The sequence below is a fragment of the Nerophis lumbriciformis genome, linkage group LG02 (assembly GCF_033978685.3).
Source record: "Nerophis lumbriciformis linkage group LG02, RoL_Nlum_v2.1, whole genome shotgun sequence".
In the NCBI taxonomy this organism is placed as follows: Eukaryota; Metazoa; Chordata; class Actinopteri; order Syngnathiformes; family Syngnathidae; genus Nerophis; species Nerophis lumbriciformis.
In genome coordinates this window covers 48,815,657-48,838,906 of record NC_084549.2, presented here as the reverse complement: position 1 = coordinate 48,838,906, position 23,250 = coordinate 48,815,657, and the positions used below count along the sequence as shown (strand labels likewise).

The window sequence follows — 23,250 nt, the reverse complement described above, 5'->3', positions numbered from 1 at the left end:
TTTCATTGTGTACTTGTCTATCAGCGTTGCGTGTGTCAGCTGGTGTGGTCTCAGTACAACAGCCAATCAAATTAGATCTACTTTGTTTTCATCACACAGCATTCATCCAATCAAATTGCAGGACAACCAACGAAGAAGACATGTCCAAACCACACGCCAGTGAACAAAAAATGATACCTAAAATAATTTCGTTTGGGTATAAAAATTACGAGGTGGTCAACACAAAACGGTTTGCAGTATGCAACACATGCGATTCGAAAATTACTGATGGAGAGGCAACAACTTCCAACTTCGTCCGGCATTTGATGTTGCACAAAGAACGGTAAGTTTTGAATGTAAGATACGTTTATTGGCTAAGTAACGTGACTTTTATTTGCTGTGTAGTTAAATCAGTGAGGCTGTAAACTCACTGCTAACGTTATAACGTTATTGCAAACACGGGAATCTGTTGCAGTTCACTACCTTATTCATACTTTTTGTTCAGTGATTTTTTTTAAGCAGGGTTACGTTAGTCAATATATCACACGTAACGTTAGACGGCGGTCAGCAGCACCGCGTATTTTAGCCACCTAAAAAAAGACAAAAATAGTCAAATAAAGGTCAGTTAAAATGTATACTATATTATGAATATGTGTACCGTTTTAGCTAGCTTTCTGACATACTGTTGGTTGTTTACCTCAGTGGTAAACTGAGGTAAACAGTTTACCACTGTACTGGTCCGTGGATTGATTGGTATCGGGCCGCACAAGAAATAATTTTTTTTTCTTTTCTTTTTTTAATTAAATCAACATAAAAAACACAAGATACACTTACAAGTAGTGCACCAACCCAAAACAACTCTCTCCCCCCTTTTGTTCTGGGCATTGAACATGAAGACTCTTCCTTCACTGTTCCGAGTGGCCTTGAGAGTCTTGGCAGTGCCTGCCTCCAGTGCTCCAGTGGAGCGAGTTTTCAGCCATGGTGGCATCATACTACGCCCCCATCGTGCACAAATGACTGACAGACTCTTGGCTAATTTGGTCTTTTGCAAATGCAATGCAGCATAGGGCCCTGACATATAAAAAGTACAACTTTTTTGTTATGTTCACGTATATGTCATGTTTTTTCAATGTTAACACTTTTGTACAAATAAGTACATTTGCACTTTATTTTTCAATGTGTTTGTTCTGTAAAGGAATGAGTTAAATGTTTAAAATGACTGGTTAATAGTGCTATTATAAAGTGCAATGTCAGCACAATTTTCTTTCCTGCAATTTAAAATGCACTTGTTTTAATAAATAAATACAGCGTTTGAAAAGCATACACAATCTGTGTTAATATATTAGTCTGTGGTTAAAAGGACTTGAAAGGACTCGAAACTCAAAATGCAGGACTTAGGACTTGACTTGAGACTTTCCAGTCTTGACTTTGGACTTGACTCGGGGCTTGCCTGTCTAGACTCGGGACTTGACTCGGACTTGAGGGCAAAGACTTGAGACTTACTTGTGACTTGCAAAACAATGACTTGGTCCCACCTCTGGTCATTTCTGACATGAGTAGGTTTCGGAGTTTTTTCTATAATAGATGGGACATCATTCTGGTTTCTCTTTGCCTGTGCTCTGGTTACCACTGCTGTGAAAGACTTCCTTTGAAACTTGTCAATGCTCGCTTTGGCATTCGCAGCAACCTCTTTGGCTGACTTTGTCGGCCACTCATCCACAGGATGTTTTAGAAACTCTGGTCCCTCCTGCCAAACAGAATCCTTTTTAAGGTCCTCTGGTGATGCTCCTCTTGTTATAAGATCAGCGATATTCAGGTCTCCTGGAATCCATCTCCAATCTTCAATAGACGTGGACCCTGGATCTCTCCAACTCTGTTTGCGAAGAAGGTCTGATATCCATAGCTCTCTCTTTGGATTGCTCCCAGAACAGTTTGACTGTCCAGCAGATGGAGCCAACATTCAATTTCCATCCGACTGTGTAGCAAAGACAGCACCACAGGTTTCAGCTTTCACTGCCTCTCCTTTCTGGTCGATGGGTGTGAGCTTGGCTTTAGACTCTGTCAGTCTGACTTGGATGCCTTCTTCCGTCTCCCATTTGAGGTACACCACAGCTCCATAGCTTGTCTCACTTCTATCAGAGAAGGTTATTCCCCAGGGTTTTCCAATCAGATTGGCTGGTGTGGGGCTTCTGTGGAAGGTGATTTGGCTGAGGCGTGTGTATTCCTCAAACAGTGAGATGGCTTCTTCTCTCAACTTGCCAGACAAAGGTTTGTCCCAGGTGTCTCTGGTCAGAGCTTTGCTTCCAGCTGCTTCTTGAAAAGCTTTCCAGACAAGAATGGCACCTTTCTGCTTAGCAGGTGTGACAAGACCTATTGGGTCGTACAGGCTAGCGACCTGGCTAAGCAGTTGTCTTCTTGTCAGTGGATCTGGAGTTTTTTCTCTCACCTCTCCCACCAGGAGATTTTGGCCCATTCTCATCTTCTTCTTTCTTCTTGAGAAATTGATGGAGGTCATGGGGTAGAGTCTGTCTTTTCCAACGAGGTATCCAACACCAAGGGCTTTGTTTTCATCTTCACTCATCTGATTTGGGAGAATGAGGATCCTGTCCGATGAGGATTTCGGCTCTATTGGTACAGACTCCCGCCTCCCACTTTGGCCTGATCGGACCCAAGGCTTGAGAAAGAACCCGCCTGACTTTAGGATTTCCTCCACTCTTCTTGTGTTTTCCTCCAGCTGTTCCAGGTCATTATGGGATGTCAACAGATCATCAACATACGCGTCCTCTTCCACGATCCTACATTCCTCTTTCAGGTGAGCGAACTTGGGCAGCTTGGTTGTCTCTCTCATGGCGAGTTGTGCGATGCACCCTGCTGGTCGATCACCGATGGTGACTCTGGTGATGGCATATTCCTCAATTTCTCCATCCTCAGTGTCTCTCCAGAGGAATCTGTGGAGGTGCATCTCCAGGGCTTCTAGCCACACAGAATTGTGCATTTTTTTAATGTCACCAAGAGCAGCATGGACTCCTCTTCTGAACCTGAGTAGAACTGCTCGGATGGGATTGAGGACATCAGACCCTTTCAGCAGGAGATCATTCATGCTGCGTCCTTGGAACCTCTGGCTGCTGTTCCATACCAATCGCACAGGTGTTGTAACTGAATGCGGGTTTGGCGCCACCAAGTGGCTGACGTACCACACTGGTCCTTGCCAGCCAGCAATGGTCTCTTTGGTGAGTTTTTTTGCCGCTTTCCTTGCCACCATCTCATGGACTTGAGCTGTGTATGCCACTCGCCACTCTGGTTCTTTCTTGAGCTGCTTCTCTGTTCGCAGGAAAGTGGCCTGAACTGCACTCCTGTTGTTGGGCAGCGAGGTTGGATCTTCAATCCAGGGATATTTTGTGTCCCAGTGTGGTTCGTCACTATGTGCATCTGCTTTGACATAGGTGAGGCCTTTCCTTATGATTTCCAGCTCTTTTTCCTCTTTTTTAGTCATTTCTTTTCCTCCTGGTTGACAGTTGCCGCACCGGCATCCCCCACACTTGGGTTCGCAGGCGGCTCCAATGCTTTCCCATTTCCACCAGTCTAAGAACTCTCTGCCAGCTGTCGTCATCTTGGTTTCAGCAATTTCCTGATATTTCACTGCTGTAGTTCTCATAGACCGGGCAAAGTGTGTTTTGGATCTATGCATAGCCACATCCACTTCTTCAAAGAGGTTTGGATGTGCTCCCCCAACAGTCATTCCTAATGGGCTTTCCCAAAGCACCAGGTCCCCAATTACCTTTACTCTTTGTGGAGCGGGTCTTCCTTCACGGTGGCTGATGAGAAGCTTTATATGCTTTGGTCTCTTCAGATCCTTTAGGTTGATGTCTGGGAAGAACTTCCTGATTTGGTGAGGTTTGATTTCACTGTGCACTTTGGCAATTTCATCCAAACCATAGCATACAAGCTCGTGAGCTCTCTCTGTGCCTGTGGGCGTCTTCACTCTCACCTTGAGTAAATATCTTCTGGTCTTTACAGTCACAGTCATTCCTCCAACTCCTTGGACAACAAGGGTGACCTTTTCATTTCGCAGGTCGAGTCTTCTGGCAGCTCTGTGAGTGGTGTAGTTGGTGTCCGATGCCAGGTCAATGAGAGTTCCAATTTTCTGTCCTGCATTGCTAGTTACTTCCAACAGCATCAGAATTACTGGTAACTCACGTGTATTTGCATCCATCACTCCAGGTTGGATCTTTCCAGCACAGTAGGTCTTCTCCATCACTCCAGGTTGGATCTTTCCAGCACAGTAGGTCTTCACAGCCACATTGGTGAATGCCTTCCTGACATTTTCAGCCATCTCTGGGGTGAGCTCAGAAATCAGCTTTTCTTGCTCCTCAGTGAGCACTTGTCGTCTAACGTTGGGTCTTCCTCCTTTCCCAGGTTCTCTTCTTTTGGGGTCTTCCTTTAGGCAAAGAAAGAAGTGGTGGCCTGAAGAATTTCTGCAGTCCCTGTTCCTGCACAGGTAAGTATCCGTACACTCCTCCTCCTCTTCATGACAATTTAGGCACCTTTTGCATGCTCCTAGCTTTTCCACAGCTTTCACTTTGTCGCCAGGCTTCAGTTCTTTGAACCGCTTGCAAAAGAAGAGCTTCTCCTGGTGCTTTTCATCTCCACAGACAACGCATCCGGCTTTGCCTGTGAATCTGGTAGAGGCAAACTTATTTTCCGTGTAAGTAGGTTTCTTCTCAGACCTTTCACTTACACCAAGCTGCTCTAGCTTCTCCAGGATTTCTTCTTGGGTCTTCAGGAATTTGCGGAGGCTGTCGAAGTGATTGTCTGCCGTCACTTTGCTTCCTGGGTTGACCATTAATGTGAGTCAGTCCCTCTTTATGTTGTCCGACAGCTTACTCTCTATTGACCTGATCACAAGGGGGTTGTTGATGGCTCCGATGTTTCCCAGCACTGTCAGGTCATCCAGGGCCTTTTCCACCTTTTGGATTAAGTCAATCACTTTCCTTGGCTGGTTTGACTTTAAAGCAGGAATCTTCTCCAGTTCTTCAACTATTTCTAAGGCAATTGTGGTTTTGTTGCCATACCTGTTTTCAAGCACTCTGAACATGTCTTCCGCATTATTGTATGTTGACAGGCGTAGTTCTATGCTTATCCGATCTTCAACACTGTCCAGGAGCTGAAACTTCTTCACTTCAATGGAGTCGGTCGGCTCTCCCTGTCTTTGCAGTTTCTCCCAGTCACTACGCCATCGATGGAAGTTCCTTATGAATCCATAAAACCTGGGTAGACTGGTGGGTTTGATTCTCAGCACCGGCTGTGGAGTTGGTTGGAGCTGGTGGGTTTGATTCTCAGCACCGGCTGTGGAGTTGGTTGGAGCTGGGGCTCTCTTCCTCTTCTTCCTTCCTCTGCACTTTTGTGCCGTTAGGAATTCGGCCCTTCTAGCCTCGAGGACATTGCTGAGCGCCCTCAGGTCCTTAACTCTGTTTTCCAGCCTTGGCCTTTGGTCACCTGGAATCCACCTTTCCCACTCAGTCATGCTTGTGATTACATCTTTGACCAATGATTTCACTCCAATCCACTGCAGCTCATATCCGTCTCTGTTGATTGCAGTCACAGGCATTCTCCGGACATCTTCACTGGCAATCCCTGCCTCATTTATTGCAGAGTTGACTTTGTCCTCACCATATCTGGACCAAAGGTTGTGCTGAACTTTTTTCCGGACTTCATCCAGTCTTGCTTCACACTCATCTGTGGTTTTTTCTATGTCTTTTTGCTGCTGCATATTTAGTTCCATTTCATCACCTTCCTCAGACTTGGCCTCCATGTCCACCAGTAGGCCGGTCTCGTAGTCATCGTTTGCTTCTTGACATCCCTCGCCAGACTAGAAAGTTTGCAGAACTCCTCTTGTAGTTCCAGCTTTATCATGGTATCTGCTGCCCTGCAGAGGTAGTTGGCTTGCTTGGTGAAGACACTTTTGGCTACGGTCCTCTCTTGCTTCAGTTGTTTGACTGTTTTCCCAAGAGCTTCGCTTGCCATGGTGCAGTTTCAAGTACCTTCCTTTGAGACAGCAGCTTCTTTGACTTCAGGCCTTTAATCCTCGTCTTCACTGCCACGCTGGTGGTTATCAACTGTCAAGTTCTCCTTGCTCAGTCATTCACAAAAAGGATGGGGCGAGGGTCACCACTTTGTGAACAACTTTTATGAACAACATTTCTTAACCAGCTATTGCGAAGAATTTAAGGATTTCACCATCTACCGTCCGTAACATCATCAAAAGGTTCAGAGAATCTGGAGAAATCACTGCACGTAAGCAGCAAGGCTGAAAACCAACATTGAATGCCCGTGACCTTCGATCCCCCAGGCGGTACTGCATCAAAAAGCAACATCAGTGTGTAAAGATATCACCACATGGGCTCAGGAACACTTCAGAAAACCACTGTCAGTAACTACAGTTTGTTGCTACATACACTGTAAGTGCAAGTTAAAACTCTACTATGCAAAGCGAAAGCCATTTATCTACAACACCCAGAAACGCCGTCGGCTTTGCTGGGCCCGAGTATCATCTAAGATGGACTGATGCAAAGTGGAAAAGTGTTCTGTGGTCTGACAAGTCTACATTTCAAATTGTTTTTGGAAACTGTGGTCGTCGTATCTTCCGAAACAAAGAGGAAAAGAACCATCCGAATTGTTCAAAGTTCAAAAGTCAGCATCTGTGATGGTATGGAGGTGTATTAGTGCCCAAGGCATGGGTAACATACACATCTGTGAAGGCACCATTAATGCTGAAAGGTATATACAGGTTTTGGAGCAACATATGTTGCCATCCAAGCAACGTTATCATGGACGCCTCCTGATTACTTCAGCAAGACAATGCCAAGCCACGTGTTACAACAGCGTGGCTTCATAGTAAAAGAGTGTGGGTACTAGACTGGCCTGCCTGTAGTCCAGATCTGTCTCCCATTGAAAATGAATGGCGCAGTATGAAGCCTAAAATACCACAACGGAGACCACGGACTGTTGAACAACTTAAGCTGTACATCAAGCAAGAATGGGAAATAATTCCACCTGAAAAGCTTCAAAAATTGGTCTCCTCATTTCCCAAACGTTTATGCGTGTTGTTAAAAGGAAAGGCCAATATAACGCAGTGGTAAAAATGCCCCTGTGCGTGTGTCAACTTTTTTGCAATGTATTGCTGCCATTAAATTCTAAGTTAATGATTATTTGCAAAAAATATATATATGTTTCTCAGTTCGACACATGAAATATCTTGTCTTTGCAGTGTATTCAATTGAATATAAGTTGAAAAGGATTTGCAAATCATTGTATTCTGTTTTTATTTACGAATTACACAACGTGCAAACTTCACTGATTTTGGGTTTCTCAGCTAAACAAGGTTTGTTTCAAAAGCTAGGGATTGTTTTGCTATTTACATATTCCGAAAATGTTTTACAGTATTCATGATAAACTAACTGTCTAGTTTTAACTATATTATGCATTTTTAACATCTTTCCAGTTAGTGATCACTTTTAATTACAAAAACGAGGCATCATTTCAATAAGTATTGTATGTACAGTAGTTTAAGTACATTTTATGAGCAGGTAAAATACATTTTAATGAAACAATAACAAAATAAATCATTAAAATTAATTAGGTTTATATGAAAAAAACAACAACATTTTGTTTATTTTGCCTCCACAGAACATGGTGAATGAACAATGTGGATCAGGACTTAAAGTGTTGGTCCACATAGACGCGATGTCAACATAAACAGTTTTACTGTACCTGTAGAGAAGTTACAAGCAAATTCATACCGCTTGTTGAAGCTGATGAACTCTGGATCAAAAGCGGAGTTTGTCTGCTTCTAATCAATGACAGCAGGGAGCTGAAAAAGCAAGCAGACTAGATTAATACACCCTCAAGTGTCTTGGACAGGTTGGGGCTGGTAATTTTAGGGGCATTGTTTTTTACTAGAAGTGGCCCCTAAAAAGTCCATAGACTCAGGAAAGGACTAACAGATGTGAAGGTCCCAAAGGGACATTGGGACTTTGGGTTCTTCTGGACCTTTGGACTGTTAAAATATTGTAGCATTTAAATACACTCAAGAGAGAATGCTGATTTTCTTATCTCATAAACTCAAAACTAATATTAATATATTATAGTATATTAATTAGTTAAATAGTTCCACCCATCCATCAATCCATTATTCTACCGCTTGTCCCTCTCGGGGTTGCGGTAGGCTGGAGCCGTCTCATCGCGGGGCCAACACAGATCATTTTCTTTTATCAACTTAGGGTGACAGAAAGGCGCCTGTTGTGCCAAAGCCACTATTATTCCTTGGATTCGACCCCACCTTCATGCAGCCATGAGCGTGTTGTTTGGCAAAGATGGACTTTTTTTGCATGGATTATAAGAACAATGAATAATTAGTGATCCACGCCCATTTTTCTTGGCAGTAGCTAGCTGATAAATTATGTCATATTCAACTGTGAGCTGTTTTGGATAAATCCTTTAGAAGGACTGGGCCTCTTACTGTTCAATCAAATTAACATGTCTTTTTGGCATCCTTTGACACCTTAAGAGGGAAGATGGTCTTCTTGGGGTACTTTGGGGACCTTTAGGTCTGTTGATCATTTCCTGAGTCCATGGAATGTTTTCAGTAAAAGTAGATGGGCCCTAATCGAAGTCCCCCAACCCGTCCGGGAAACTTGTCTTTCTCTACCTCTGAGTAGTCATTACTCAACAAGCTTCCCGTGCTCACATTCCATGGCTTCTAAGCACAGTTTATTTCACGATGGTATCAGGCAGAAAATAGATACTGGGGGGAGTTCATATATATTATTTTTTATTTCAGTACCACTTTGCCTTTTGCAATGGTAGCTGTAATATTAGCACATATCATATAGTAGCTGACTTAAGGTCCTCACAGAAATGCACTCCGCATAGAATGTCCATAGTCATAGTCTTGGTATTGCCGTGTTGTAGTTTCCTGTGAAATTTCAATGAAACACTACATGTCCAACAATCGCTGTGGATTATTTACATTTTTTGCCATGGTGCCCTACATTAACGACGAGGAATTTGAGCTGTTCAAAAAGCAGTGAACTAAAGAGACAGTGAACTAAAGAGACAGTCTGCAGTATGTATTCCTTGTGTCACAAGACACAAGGAAGTCGTACTTTAAGCAAAATATTGCAGCTTCGACAGGTCATGACAACTGTGTTGGAAATGTGTCATTGTATCCTCAGGGCATTCAATCTATCACAACTTGACTGTTCAGTTTGTCTTAGAAGATGTTCCCACTCTCATCCAAGTTAGCTTCATCAGTTTCCGCTCAGACTTAGATTGGTCAGATCTAGTCTTGATGCTGGTGCCAAAACCCAACTATTTATTGTAGAACACAAGGAGGGCATGCCTGGGCAAAGATGGTTCCGTCCTAGTGTAATGAAAAAAACAACTGTTGAGATGCAAAAGAAAAACCTTTTTTATGGAGGTTAATACGGGCCTTTATTACAAAAGCTTTTTTTTGACACTGAATTTATGCAACTGAATGTTTTGCGTTTGAATTTTTTACATCAAATTATGCCAACAATTTTACTGAAAAAAAATATGTTAGCAAATTGTGTGTGTTTAAAAAAATCAGTGTTTTAAAAATTCAGCGTATAAAAAAATGTGGTGTATAAAAATTATGTTTAAAAAAATATTCAATGTATCAAAATCAGTGCTGAAAATCTCACTGTAAAAAAAATTGCTGCTTCAAAAAACCAAGACTCACTTGTAGTCAATTAAGACTGAAACAATCAAGCTTGTTTCAGAACTAGCCAATAAGGTGTCAAGTTTGAAGTCATGTGACACAGGTCTTACAAAACAGCATAAAAAAGGTAGTTAACTGGGCTACCTTGGCATAATATAACATAATACACATTTCAATGCGGCCTGCTGGATAATTACAATCTTAAGAAATGATTCCAATGGTTAGAATCTGTACTTTTGAGTACCATACTCTGCTCCATGCAGACCAGGCAGAGTGGGCGGGGCTTGTTTACACAGAATCAAGCCTGAGACCTTGCAGACGCGAGTGTCAGACAAAGGTAGGTTCTACAACAAAGTTCTGCAGAACAGTGATATTATATCAAATACGTTGATTGTTTTTACCCTTTGCATTTGTGTTTCACTGTGTTTGTTGCCTCTTTGTTGCTCTTGTTCGATTGTAAAATATGTCGTTGGAGGTAGTTTGCGGTAGATGAGTGAGAACGCTCATATATTCTCAATATTCAATGTTTTATTGTGTTCATGGTTAATATTGTAAATCCCACATTCTGCATTTTCATGTACATTCTGAGTGTCTTATTCAGTAAAAAATTAAAACTTCATTACGCTTTTGAGATGGTCGATTATGACGTTTTTAGTATCAATAATTATTGTGTGGCAGCACGGTGGAACAGGGGTTAGTGCATGTGCCTCACAATACAAAGGTCCTGAGTAGTCCTGAGGTCAATCCCGGGCTCGGGATCTTTCTGTGTGGAGATTGCATGTTCTCCCCGTCAGTGTTGGATTAGTTACTGAAAACCAGTAACTAGTTACAATTACTAGTTACCTTATTTCAAAAGTAAGTCAGTTACTAACTCAGTTACTTACACCAAAAAGTAATGCGTTACTGTGAAAAGTAACTATTTAGTTAGTTTCATTTCAGTACTGTTATTGCACTGGAGAATAATACAATCTGTTGATGAACTTGACATGTATTTGCATCACTGAACTCTGCTAAGCATTGTGGTCTACATACAACACACAAAGACAAAGATATGTTAGAAAGGGCCAATTTATTTCAGGCCAGAACAAATTGACAAAACGATTTTAAATAGCTACAACATAACATACATAAGTAACAAACCGCATAATAACAACATAGCTGTAAAGCTGGCTTCACCCAAGGAATCAGCAAGGAAGGCACACATGACATACACAAAGCCTAACCAGATATTTTTTTCTCTCAAGGAATTGTGAAATAAAGTCATGTCTTCAGGAGATCAACACTGTACTGAAGCCCAGAACACTCTATGCATTTCCCCAGTTTTAGTTTAGAAGTAAGGAAAGATTGGCCTGGCCCACTAGGATCCCTCTTTATGTTTGTGAACTTTATAGTCTATACATTTAGAGTGATGTGATAATCAAACACTCTAGAAGTCGAGAATGAAAGAGCAACAGTATATAAGAGAATTAACAGAGTGTGTGTACCTTCAGTGCTGAATGATGAGCAGAGGCAGAGTTTGGAGTGTTTCCTTTAGCTCGCTTTCCATTTTTATGTACTCACTGTCCAGGTGCCATTCGTCGTTTGACGCCCGGTATCATGCTAATTAGCTGCCTGAAAGCGGGTGACTTCACTGTAGAAATAGCCTGCATGTTTTCTAGCACATACGCTGTAATGGCTCTATCAATGTTGTCCTGGCTAGCAGTCCCTCCGTTAAAATCCAGCCGCTGTTGCTTAGGTGGAGGTGGAGGTGAAGTGTGTCTCTCTCTACTAGCTTCGTCAAAGCATGTTGCTTTTGTAGGTGTTTCAACAGATTTGAATTGCTGTTTTGGGCAGTAGATAGGATCTTTGATCCAAGACACAACTTACATTTAACTAAAATGTTATTTTCTTTGTGCTCGACAAAAGAAAAGTAGTGAGAATATCTCCATGTTAAGAAACTCGACTTCAGCTCCGCAATGAGGTCTTGTTAGTAAACACAGACATGACCCCCCCCACCCCCAACCCGCTTCTTCTCTTATCCCCCTTGTGACACAGGAACATTCAGAAAGACGACACTGCAGCTCTCCAATAAAACACTCAGATCTTCTCTGTTTATAGCCAATACTACATAAACAATAACGTAAAATAACGCAGTAACGCATCATGTAGTAACGGTAACTGAGTTCTTGAATATAAAAAATAACGCGTTAGATTACTAGTTACCGCCGAAAATAACGGCGTTACAGTAATGCGTTACTTTGTAACGCGTTAGTCCCAACACTGCTAATAAGTCAAATGAATGACTTACTGTAAGTAAGCGTTTGCAATAAGCGTTTGAAAAAAAGAGTTAAAAGTGGGGCCACATGCTGACATATGCTCAACTCATCATGCTTAATTTATTACAGCATTTGGGAAGCCTGTAGTTGATTTTTATTATGTAAATGTTATATTTTTAACAACATGTGATAGCAGGGACCCTGCAATTCAAAACTAGGCTGCTACATTACTAATGATTAATGTAACTATAGCTGAAAAAATTGTACAATAGCAATAGGAGATACTATTCATCCCTGAACACCATGGAGTTCATGTAGGCTTTATGATGCAGTTACATTATTATATCAACTATCAGAGACATAAACTCTTCATTTAACATGTCCTTTTTTGCTGCTTCAACACAGCTCAATCAACACAGAAAAGGGTAAAGTGAAATAACTTAGTTGTTAACTGTAAGCTAATAATGCTTGTCTTTTTCTCAGACAGACTGGGCTTTGATACACACACACACACACACCGCAAAATGAGCTTGTTACATGCGCTCTGAATACGCACTGCTCATTGGCTGTTACCTCTCAGCGTGTAACCAATCAAATGGTTCTGTGGGCGGGACAATGCTGGGTGCTGCAGAGACGTACTGACAGAGGCAGAGGCAGAGCTAAGCGGAGTAAAACATACTCAGATCTTCTCTGTTTCTAGCCGATACTACATAAAAAATAACGTAAAATAACGCAGTACCGCATCATATAGTAACGGTAACTGAGTTACTGAATATAAAAAATAACGTGTTAGACTACTAGTTACCGCCGAAAATAACGGCAATACAGTAATGCGTTACTTTGTAATGCGTTAGTCCCAACACTGCTCCCTGTGACTGCGTGGGTTCCCTACGAGTAGTCCGGCTTCCTCCCACCTTCAAAAAACATGCACCTGGGGATAGGTTGATTGGCAACACTAAATTGGCCCTAGTGTGTGAATGTGAGTTTGAATGTTGTCTGTCTATCTGTGTTGGCCCTGCGATGAGGTGGCGACTTGTCCAAGGTGTACACCGCCAAATGCAGCTGAGATAGGCTCCAGCCCCCCCTGCGACCCCAAAAGGGGCAAGCGGTAGAAAATGGATGGATGGATGGAAGCATTATTGTGTGATGAGCTTTTATCCTTTTTTGCAGAATCTTTCACTAATGTACAGAAACCTCCACTGTTTAAAGTGTTTTATAAAAAGGGATCCAAGATCTGTGTCACGTGACTTCAACTTGACAACTCATTGGCTAGTTCTGAGACAGGATCGATTGCTTCAGTCTTAATTTATTGGAAGCGGGTCTTGCGTTTTGAAGCAGCAAATGTTTCTGCACTCAATTTTTCAGCACATTTTTTACACTTAATTCTTAATTATTTTATTTACAGTGATTTTTTTTTACAGTGTAATAATAAACACTGATGTTTTACACATTGATTTTTTTTTACACTGAATCTTTGAACACTGCATTTTTAGACACTGAATTTCAAAATTTTTATACAGACATTTTGCATACAATTTTTTTCAATTAAATTGTTAGCACAATTTGATGCAAACTAAATTTAATTCACAAAACACAAATGCAAAAAAATTTAGCTACATAAATTTTGTGTAAAAAAAGCTTTAGTAATAAAGACACAATTTAACCTCCATAACTTTCTGTCAATGCCAACGATAGTCTTTAAAATGGAAATTCCTCATTAGCATTGAGTGGCAAAACAAGCGCTGTGGATCAACCACTACCAGCCCGAAAATCAGTCTTAAGACTGGAACCCACCACGTTAGCATTCCATTCAGCTGTAAAAATTGCACAAAAGCAACATCTGTGACAGAAAAGTTCCTTACTCCTGTTATTTGTGATGTCTTCTAAGATAAACTGAACAGTGTCGTTGTGATTGATTAAATGTCTGGAGAATGTGTTGGAATGTCTCAGAGGTATGTAGAGAAAAACATTTATACATCAGGCTGATTTTAAATGTATGATATGGTTCGTTAGCTAAATGAAAATCGGTGTTGCATGTATTGCAAGTCGATGTGAAAAATACATACCATTGTTTTGTGTGACACAAATGTTCTAAAATTTGAGCTTCGCGTGCACAGACCTCTGTGCACTCTATTTTGCCTGAGTATGTCTGGGCCTTAAATGGAAACTGCACTTTATTTTGGAATTATGCCCATCATCCACAAGGCACAAACACAAGTTTTTGTCTTTTCTGTGCGTTCTAAATAGTAAAAAAAGTGGTAGCACAATAAAGGTAATGAGATCAATATTTTTTTTGCCTATAAAACCCTCTAAAATAACCTCCAAAAACCTCCAACAATGCTTAATCTACTGCTGTGACCTGCATAATTCAGGATTCAAGATTGTTTATTGTCACATGCACAGTTAAACAGGCAGTTTGCCGTACAATGAAAATCTTACGTTGCTAGTCCACCCTTCAACAAGTCACACGGTACTTAGCTAAAATGAAAAAATAAAAAATGTTATATACAAGGCACAGTGTGTAACATAACATTATTGCACATTCTGATTCACAGTCAACAGTGTAAATATGGAGGTGACATTGGGTCACAGCAGCAGTTAAAAGTGTCTTTAGAGATCAAAGGTGAAAAGTGTCTACAGTGATGGTTCACAGTTCAAGGGTGGTCATGGTAGCTGTCTTTTGTTCAAAAGATAAAAGTAAAAAAGGGGGGTGAGGGGTAGCTGGGGAAGCTAGCATTCACAAGCCTGATGGCCTGTGGGTAGAAACTGTTTGTCAGTCTCGTAGTCCTGGCTTTCCTGTATCGTGTGCCTGATAGTAGGAGGCTGAAGAGACTGTGCTGGGGGTGTGTACTGTCCTTTATGATGTTGTGTGCTCTCCTGGTGGCCCTGGTAGAGTACATGTCCTGTAGTGAGGGGAAGGCTGCTCCTGATATGTACTGAGCAGTTTTAATCACTCGCTGGAGTGCCTTCCTGTCCTTAGCAGTGCAGTTTCCATACCAGACTGTGATTGAGCTGGTAAGGACACTCTCAACTGTACTTCTATAGAAGTTGCTGAGAATTTTGGGTGGCATGCCAAATGTTCTCAGTCTTCTTAGGAAGTACAGTCGCTGCTGGGCTCTCTTTATTGTTTGTTGGGTGTTGTGAGCCCAGGTGAGGTCCTCGCTGATGTGGGTCCCGAGGAATTTAAAGGTTTTCACCCTGTCCACCTCCGTCTCCCCTATGTACAGAGGTGTGTACTGTGCACTCCTTCTCCGTGGGTCAATAATCATCTCCTTGGTCTTGTCTGTGTTCAAGGAGAGATACCTCCCTTCTGTACGCTGCCTCAGCTCCCCCGGTGATCAGTCCGACGACCGTAGTATCATCTGCAAACTTGATGATACTGGTGTTGTTCTGGGAGGCCACACAGTCGTGTGTGAAGAGGGTGTACAACAGGGGGCTCAGCACGCAGCCTTGGGGGGTCCCTGTGCTTAGAACCTTTGTGCCTGATGTCTGGTTGCCAACTCTGACTGACTGGGGCCGGTTTGTGAGAAAGTTCAGCACCCAGTCACAGAGAGCCGGTGTCAGACCAACAGTGAGGAGTTTAGCAGTGAGTTTTTGTCGGATGACCGTGTTAAAAACAGAGTGGTAGTCGATGAATAAAACCTGGCATAGGTGTCCTTGCCCTCCAAGTGGGTGAGGGTGGTGTGGATGATGGTGTTGACTGCATCCTCAGTGGACTGGTTCTGCCGGTAGGCAAACTGTAGAGGGTCAAATGTGTCTGGGATAGTCTTCGTGATGTGTGACATGACTATCCTCCCGAAGCACTTCATCACTATTAGGATGAGTACAACGGAGTGATAGTCATTCAGACAGGTCACAGTGTTTTTCTTTGGCAGGGGCACGATGGTGGTGGTCTTGAAGCAGGTGGGCACAACAACTTGTGCTAGTGACAAATTGTACATGTCAGCAAGTACGTCAGCCAGCTCTGATGAACAGACCCTGAGGGCCCGGCCAGGAATGTTGTCTGGGCCGGCTGCCTTCCGTGGGTTTGTTCTCCTGAGAACTGTACGTACCTCTGCTGTTGTCACAATGAGTGGTGGGTCCTGCGTGCACTCCGTGGTCAGAACCCCTCTCTGTTGGTAGGTGTTGAGGACCTCGAAGCGGGCGTAGAACTCATTCAGCTCATCTGGCAGTGAGGGTTGGCTGTTTGTGACCCCCCTGCTCCCCTGCTTGTAGTCTGTGATGTGTTGCAGGACTTGCCACATGCGCCGGGAATCTGTGGTGGAGTAGAATCCCTCCAGCTTTAGTTTGCATTGTCCCTTGGCCTCGCTGATGGATTTATGCAGGTCATATCTGGCCTTCTTGTAGTCCTCAGCGTTGCCTGAGAAAAAGCAGTTGAGCGGACATGTAGCTTGGACCGAACATCACAGTTAATCCAGGGTTTTTGGTTTGGGTATATCTTGTATTGTTTTGTGGGCACAATGTTTTCCACACATGTGCTGATGTAGCCAGTCACACTGGAAGCATATTCCTCTATGTCCACAGTACCGTCATCCCTCTGAGCAGCAGTTTTGAACATGTCCCAGTCTGTACTCCCAAAGCAGTCTTGAAGCACTAGTTCAGTGTCTTCATTCCACATTTTAACAGTTTTACTCACTGGGGGGGCTTGCTTGAGGCGCTGTCTGTACGCTGGATATAGAAAAACTGAGATGTGATCAAATAATAACCATGCTATAGCGACATTGTTATTGTAAGAGCTAAAACAGAGGATCTACTTTTCTGGCATAGCGCCTTGCTCACAGTGCCTCAGGCTACTATTGAAAGCAGAGGTAAGTTAGCTACGAGACTTGTTGCTGTAAATCACCTTTGTGTTTGGGAAAGTTTTAAACTTAGAAATTCTACACGGCAACTGAATCAGTGTATATATTGGTTTTCAACTTAGAATTGACAACATCGCTAGTAAGACGCAGCAGGATGCTCATTTCGTCGCAGCATTTTTTATCTGAGGGGCAAGGATTAAGTTGAATATTTAATCTAAAGAGAAAAACAAGTTTGTGCTGGAAGATACAACCATCACATTAGTCAGCATCCCACTGAGAGAGAACATTTTTGTTTTATTATGTTCCACAAGTTTGTAGTTCTTGTTTAGCACGAGTTCTAAATGATGGCTTCGCATTTCACTATAGTTGGATCTGCTAAGCACCCAGCTACTAAAACTTGTAGCTCATCCTCCGTATACTCAGGCTCAAAAATATCAAGTTCTGATCCTCATTTGCCTCAAAGTAGTCTTGTTGGTTCTCACTAAGTCTGCCATAATTAGTTGTTATTTTTTTTGAAGGAAATAGTGTTTGTTGCTACACACTTTGTAAATTAAATATGACCAGGAAATAAGTTACAGTAATACATAACATTTTAAAAAAAACTGTAAATAATACATGATATCAGTAATATAATTACATTCATGTACAACATGTACAAAAAATATTGTTGTAGGTTTTCGCATGGTTTTTAGAGTGCTGTACAGGCAGAATAGATGAAACGCAATTACCTGCATTGTTGGCCGCCTTGTGCAAGCATTTGTTTTAAACCAGCTCTTCACGATGCGCCGTTTTGTGGGCAGTTTTATTTACATGCTTCTACTTCAACTGTCTTCTCCCCGTCAGCCATGTTATAGTTTTTAGCGTTTTCATATGGAATTTATTGAGAGGTATAAGTTAGAACTAAATGCTACTTTATATTAGAAATGGCAATGAGAGGACAAAGAAAAAGAAGGAACATATTTACTACAGCGTTGGACTACAACGGAGGACTCGCGTTGAGATCTTTGGGTAAATTTCTACCATATATGGAGATCTCCACAGACGTCACAGGTCAGACAATGTCACAGTACAGAGCAAATTCTAAACGGCTCCTTTGGAGGAAGTATGAAGGAACAAGATTATTTTGTAAATATCCCCGCAATGCTTCTACGGTTGGATTTCACATTTTCGGGACATCAAATATGAAAATTTGGTGTTTTATAAAAGGTCTCCTTTAAAGTACCTGTAGAATGGAAAAACAAGTTGACTTATTGTGTTCCATTGTATCCATATCCAATTGTAAATCCAATCTGCAAAGTATGTATCACAAAATGCCCCAATTTCAGACGACCATTTTGCTCCGAATGTCCGGGTACTACAACTTCCTCCCACCGCCAAACCAATCCCACCTGGGGACAGGTTGATTGGCAACACTAAATTGTCCCTAGTGTGTGAATGTTGTCTGTCTATCTGTGTTGGCCCTGTGATGAGTTGGCGACTTGAACCCGTGTACCCAGGCTTCCGCCCGAATGCAGATGAGATAGGCTCCAGCACCACCCACGACCCCAAAAAGGACAAGCGGTAGAAAATGGATGGATGGATGGGTCTTTGGCAATTTAAGAAGATTCGGGGTGGGATGACGTTACTGTGGGAATGCTTCTGCACTCTGACCATATCATCACATCAGATGAGATGATATGGCAAGAATGAGATGTCATTCACAATCTCATGAACACCTGTGTTTTTCTTTTTTTTATGCATTCTAAGTTGTAAATAAATAAATAAAAAAGACAATTGAGTCAATGGGGGCTCTCTAGTGTGCCCACAAAGCCCTCTCAATAACCATCCAAAACCCAACAACAATTCTCTATTTACGAATCATGACCAGAATATTAAACAAATATTAGCAATATTGTTATCATAAGCACTAACGCAGATTAACTATTTTTTAGCAGCACATTGATAACATATTAATTATTCATCTAAATGGGAAGATATGGACATCCTATCAGTCGTTATCGCTGTTGTAATCGTTTTATTATGTTGTAGTTTGTATTTCTTGTTTAGCACTGAGCAATACTACTACATAATGCTTAGTGTTTCACAAAAGCTGGATTTGTTTAGCACACAGCTTCTAAAAGGCCAAACTATTGGCACGCGTTGGAGGTGTTTGTGTCAGTGAGGAACATGAGGACACTGGACAAACTGCTGGCTATCATGGACAATCCTGCCTACCCACTCCACCAGACAATTGAGGGACAGCTGAGTTCATACTCCAACAGGCTCCTTCAGCTTTGTTCCCACAGTGTTTGATTCAAGAACTCCTTCATTCCACACTCCATCCAGCTGTATAATCACTCGCCATACAGCAATAGATGATATCTGTCTATTACCTGACACCTTTTATGTTAGCTACATCTATTTGTTTATAATGTCTATTTTCTGCTGGATTTACTCTCTATTTTATGCTGCAGCTGTTACATATACTGTAATATTGTACATGGTAATTGTTATATATTGTATATATGATATAAACATATAATATATCAGTATATATCATATACTGTACACACACATATATATATATATATATATATATATATATATATATATATATATATATACACACACACATATATATATTATGTAAATATTACGTGTATATGTTATATTTTATATTGTTTTTAGTCTATTTTATACCTGCATTGTCCTTTCCATCTTTTCCATCATTTGTAACTGAGCTACTGTGTGGAACAATTTCCCTTGTGGATCATTAACGTTTGTCTAAGTCTAAGTCTAAAACTTGTGGCACACCCTCCTTATATTCATATATAAGGTTCTGGATCATATTGTCCCCCAAGTTATCGTGGTTGGCTCTCACAAATATTAGCATCGTTGTTGATGGGGTTTCATGGGAGGGGGTCTGTGGTTCCCATCTTTACGTTACGGATTTCGTGACTGGCTTGCTCATCATCTCTTAAAATGGATTGGAAATGTCTTTGAGATTGATACTATTTTGATCATATCTATTTACTCGCAAACTTTGCAAATCTTTTGGTGTTATAAATCAGATGTATATGATAATAGCTTCAACATAGAGGCAACTTGTTTCCCCACTCTACTGGGAGGCAGACTTTTACCTGAGTGGGTTGGAGACTGCACAAGTTGGTAGAGGAGGAGGAGGAGGAGGAGGAGGAGGAGGAGGAGGAGGAGGGGGTGGAGGCGGACATGGATGCACTGGAGAAGGTGGAGGCTTGGTGGCAACTTGTAGTTTTTTCTGAAGTTCCTCAACTGACCAATCAAATGATAATACATGACTGAGTGATTATTTAATATTTGCATATTGTTCTGCCCTGTAATGTACACAGTAACAAAAAAATATATAAAACATAGAAATAAACACATTTTTTGAAACTTTGACGTCTTTTGACACCTTTCATCAATACTAAAAATATGCGGACTTGATGGGTTGTACACATAAATTGGTCAGACCTAAACTGCCATTGTACCAAAATCACTTCTAAAAACTAGTGCTGTCAAATGATATGTATTTTAAGCAGATTAATTACTTGTGATTATCATTATCAATTGCAGTAAATTACTTGTTGCTTGATTCAAATTCACTTAAAAAATACCGCTGCTAGTGCACATTGCTGCTTTTAAAATGGAGGTGCTTCACGTCCGTGTTTGGATTACAGTTAAGTGCATTTATAACATAAAATGTAGATTGTAGAAGTGAAAACCCATCATTCATTCACACCTGTTGGTGGTAAGCTACATTTGTAGCCACAGCTGCCCTGGGGTAGGCTGATGGAAGCGTGGCTGACAGTTTGCGCCTACGGCCCCTCCGACAACCACCATTCATCATTTATTCACCAATGTGAGCGGCACTGGGGGCAAGGGTGAAGTGTCCTGCCCAAGGACACAATGGCAGCAATTTGGATGGTAAGAGGCGGGTAGCGAACCTGCAACCCTTAGGTTTCTGGCACGGCCGCTCTACCCACTACACCATGCCGTCCCATGGAATACAACAAGATGAGCAGAAACAAAGACGGTAGAGAGGAAGTTTAAAGTCACTTCTATCAGAGCTTTTCGTCAAAACATGGCAAGACTTTTCTCTTATTAGTCACACACGTCCGGTTGGTGGCTTCACAATAATGTGTTGTGTTGCATCACATCCAACAAAACAACGAAAAATCGTCTTACAATACGATCATGCTATTCTATTATTCTGTGATATTTCTACCTAAATGTTTTCTGGCAGATTGAAATTGAATGTATTGTAATAGCAGCTGCAATATGACAGTCTTCTTCTTCGCTACTACTCAGACTAGGTTTAATACTGCAAGCATGCTTGCCACTGTCGTCTGCAGCCCACATTAGGTAATTACAGTTCACTACACAATATTGCCATCGTTATGTTATATTCTTTTATACCCTGTTCTGACGTTAACAGGCTGAATATTACAGTACATATCATTAATAAATAAGTAGACAAGATTAAAACATCGTCATGCAGAGATATGAATTAGTACAAAATATCAGAAACATTTATTCGTGAAACTTCTATCTAAACATGGAAGTATAGCTCCTCTCCTCTAAATGCAAGCGAGTGCTCCTAAAGAAGGAATACAAATTCTGTATTCCTACAAAATACAAATCTGGCAACTCATTGCAGGTATTCTTTTTTTAAATTCTCTTTAAAAGCGTGTTTACCGTATTTTTCGGACTATAAGTCGCTCCGGATTATACGTCGCACCGGCCGGAAATGCACAATAAAGAAGAAAAAAAACATATATACGTCGCACTGGAGTATAAGTCGCATTTTTGGGGGAAATTTATTTGATAAAATCCAACACCAAGAATAGACATTTGAAAGGCAATTTAAGACAAATAAAGAATAGTGAACAACAGGCTGAATAAGTGCACGCCATATGACGCACAAATAACCAACTGAGAACGTGCCTGGTATGTTAACCAACACATCATGGCAAGAGTCATTCAAATAACTATAACATATAGAACATGCTATACGTTTACCAAACAATCTGTCACTCCCGATCGCTAAATCCCATGAAATCTTTCTCCTCGGTGTCGCTCCTGGTATGCCCCGCTAGCGTCCATTCTTTCTGCTGCTCGATCGCCGTTTTCTGGTGCATATTTCACTACGTCGCACCCACGGCCAAACTATGAAAAAAACGTCGACCTATAGTCCGAAAAATACGGTATATACTTTTTGTGTTGAGCATCATCTTTAAAAAACTTTCAGCAAACCAAATTAATTGTCCGGTCATGGTATTAAAAACGTAAAAATGATCTGTATAGAGTACACTTATTAATAACGAAAAATTATATATTTCTGCGATTATTCACGATTAATTTTGAGTTAACTATGAAGAAAATGGGAATAATCGCGATCAATATTTTAATCATTTGACAGCCCTAATATATAGATAGTTTTGTAAATATTGTACTGTTGTCTATGCTTGCAAATATTGTACTGTTGTCTATGTTTGCAAATATTGTAATGTTGTCTATATTTGTAAATATTGTATTGTTGTCTATGCCTTTAAATATTGTACTGTTGTCTATAGTTGTATATACTGTAATGCTGTGTATATGATTGTAAATGTTGTATGTTCTTACCTGTAAAGCTCAGATCCTTGACCTGTGCTTGGGCCTTGCAGTACTCGTCACAGCACTCACGCTTCTCCTCCTCAACAAGCTCAAGTTTACACCTCAAGGCCATGAGCTCCTTTCTAGTCTGGCAGCTACTTAGTTGGTCCTCCATCAGCTTTATCTGAGCACAGACACATGTTTAGTCACTACAGTATCTACCTGAAAAGGGTACAAGAGTATTTTTTTAACTCAATTGTTTCAGTTGTGTTTACATCAATTGTGGCTAGTTAACTTGTTGCTCTGTAACGACCAATAATAATACAAATAAAAAATAGGCTATGCTTCACTTAATGCATAATGTTCTTCATTCATGCTCTCCATTATGCTTACTATTGTATGGATCCTATGACTTTTATTTTTGCTTGAGAATGTTTGTGTATTAGTTGTGTAATTATGGGGGAAATGATGATTTGAAAACCTACACTAATAAACAAAACAATCACCCAGCATTAATCACATTTTCTTGTTCTGTGACTTATTTTTAACAAAAAAAATTCTCATATTTTGCTTGATTGCTAATTAATGATTTTGCTTGGAATTGTACTTCTTGCAGTGTGGAGTACGTAACCAGGGTTTGGTAGATACTGTACCCCTGTTTTAGGGGTACGGTTAGATACATTTTTGATGTCATAAAAAATGTTAAAGATGATAAAAACGCTTGGAAGATACGGCTAATGCAGCCTTCAAAGACCTCTAAATCAATCAATCAGTTTTGTATACACAATGCAAGTCACACGTTCATAACCATATGTAACATGTTCAATATTTACCGTATTTGGTCATTTTAATCATTGCCGTAACTAATTCTTCTGCGCATTTA

The 23,250-nt window shown here is 41.0% G+C and overlaps 1 protein-coding gene across 6 annotated transcripts in view; it reads right to left on the bottom strand.

Moving 5' to 3' along the window:
* shtn1 (shootin 1) overlaps window positions 1-23,250 on the bottom strand; it is a 177,509-nt gene that overhangs the window by 63,175 nt on the left and 91,084 nt on the right. For 4 of the 6 annotated variants that reach the window (XR_012051258.1, XM_061964012.1, XM_072916435.1 and 1 more), the window contains exons 11-13: window positions 22,398-22,551; window positions 19,892-20,042; window positions 7,779-7,849 (exon numbers count right to left, since the gene is read on the bottom strand). Coding sequence is in view for 5 of the 6 variants with exons in the window: in XM_061964012.1 (XP_061819996.1) it covers window positions 7,779-7,849; window positions 19,892-20,042; window positions 22,398-22,551 (376 nt within the window). In the remaining variant the exon portion in view is untranslated. The remainder of the gene's footprint in view (window positions 1-7,778; window positions 7,850-19,891; window positions 20,043-22,397; window positions 22,552-23,250) is intronic. The other 2 variants (XM_061964068.2, XM_061964087.1) reach the window with 1 other exon arrangement.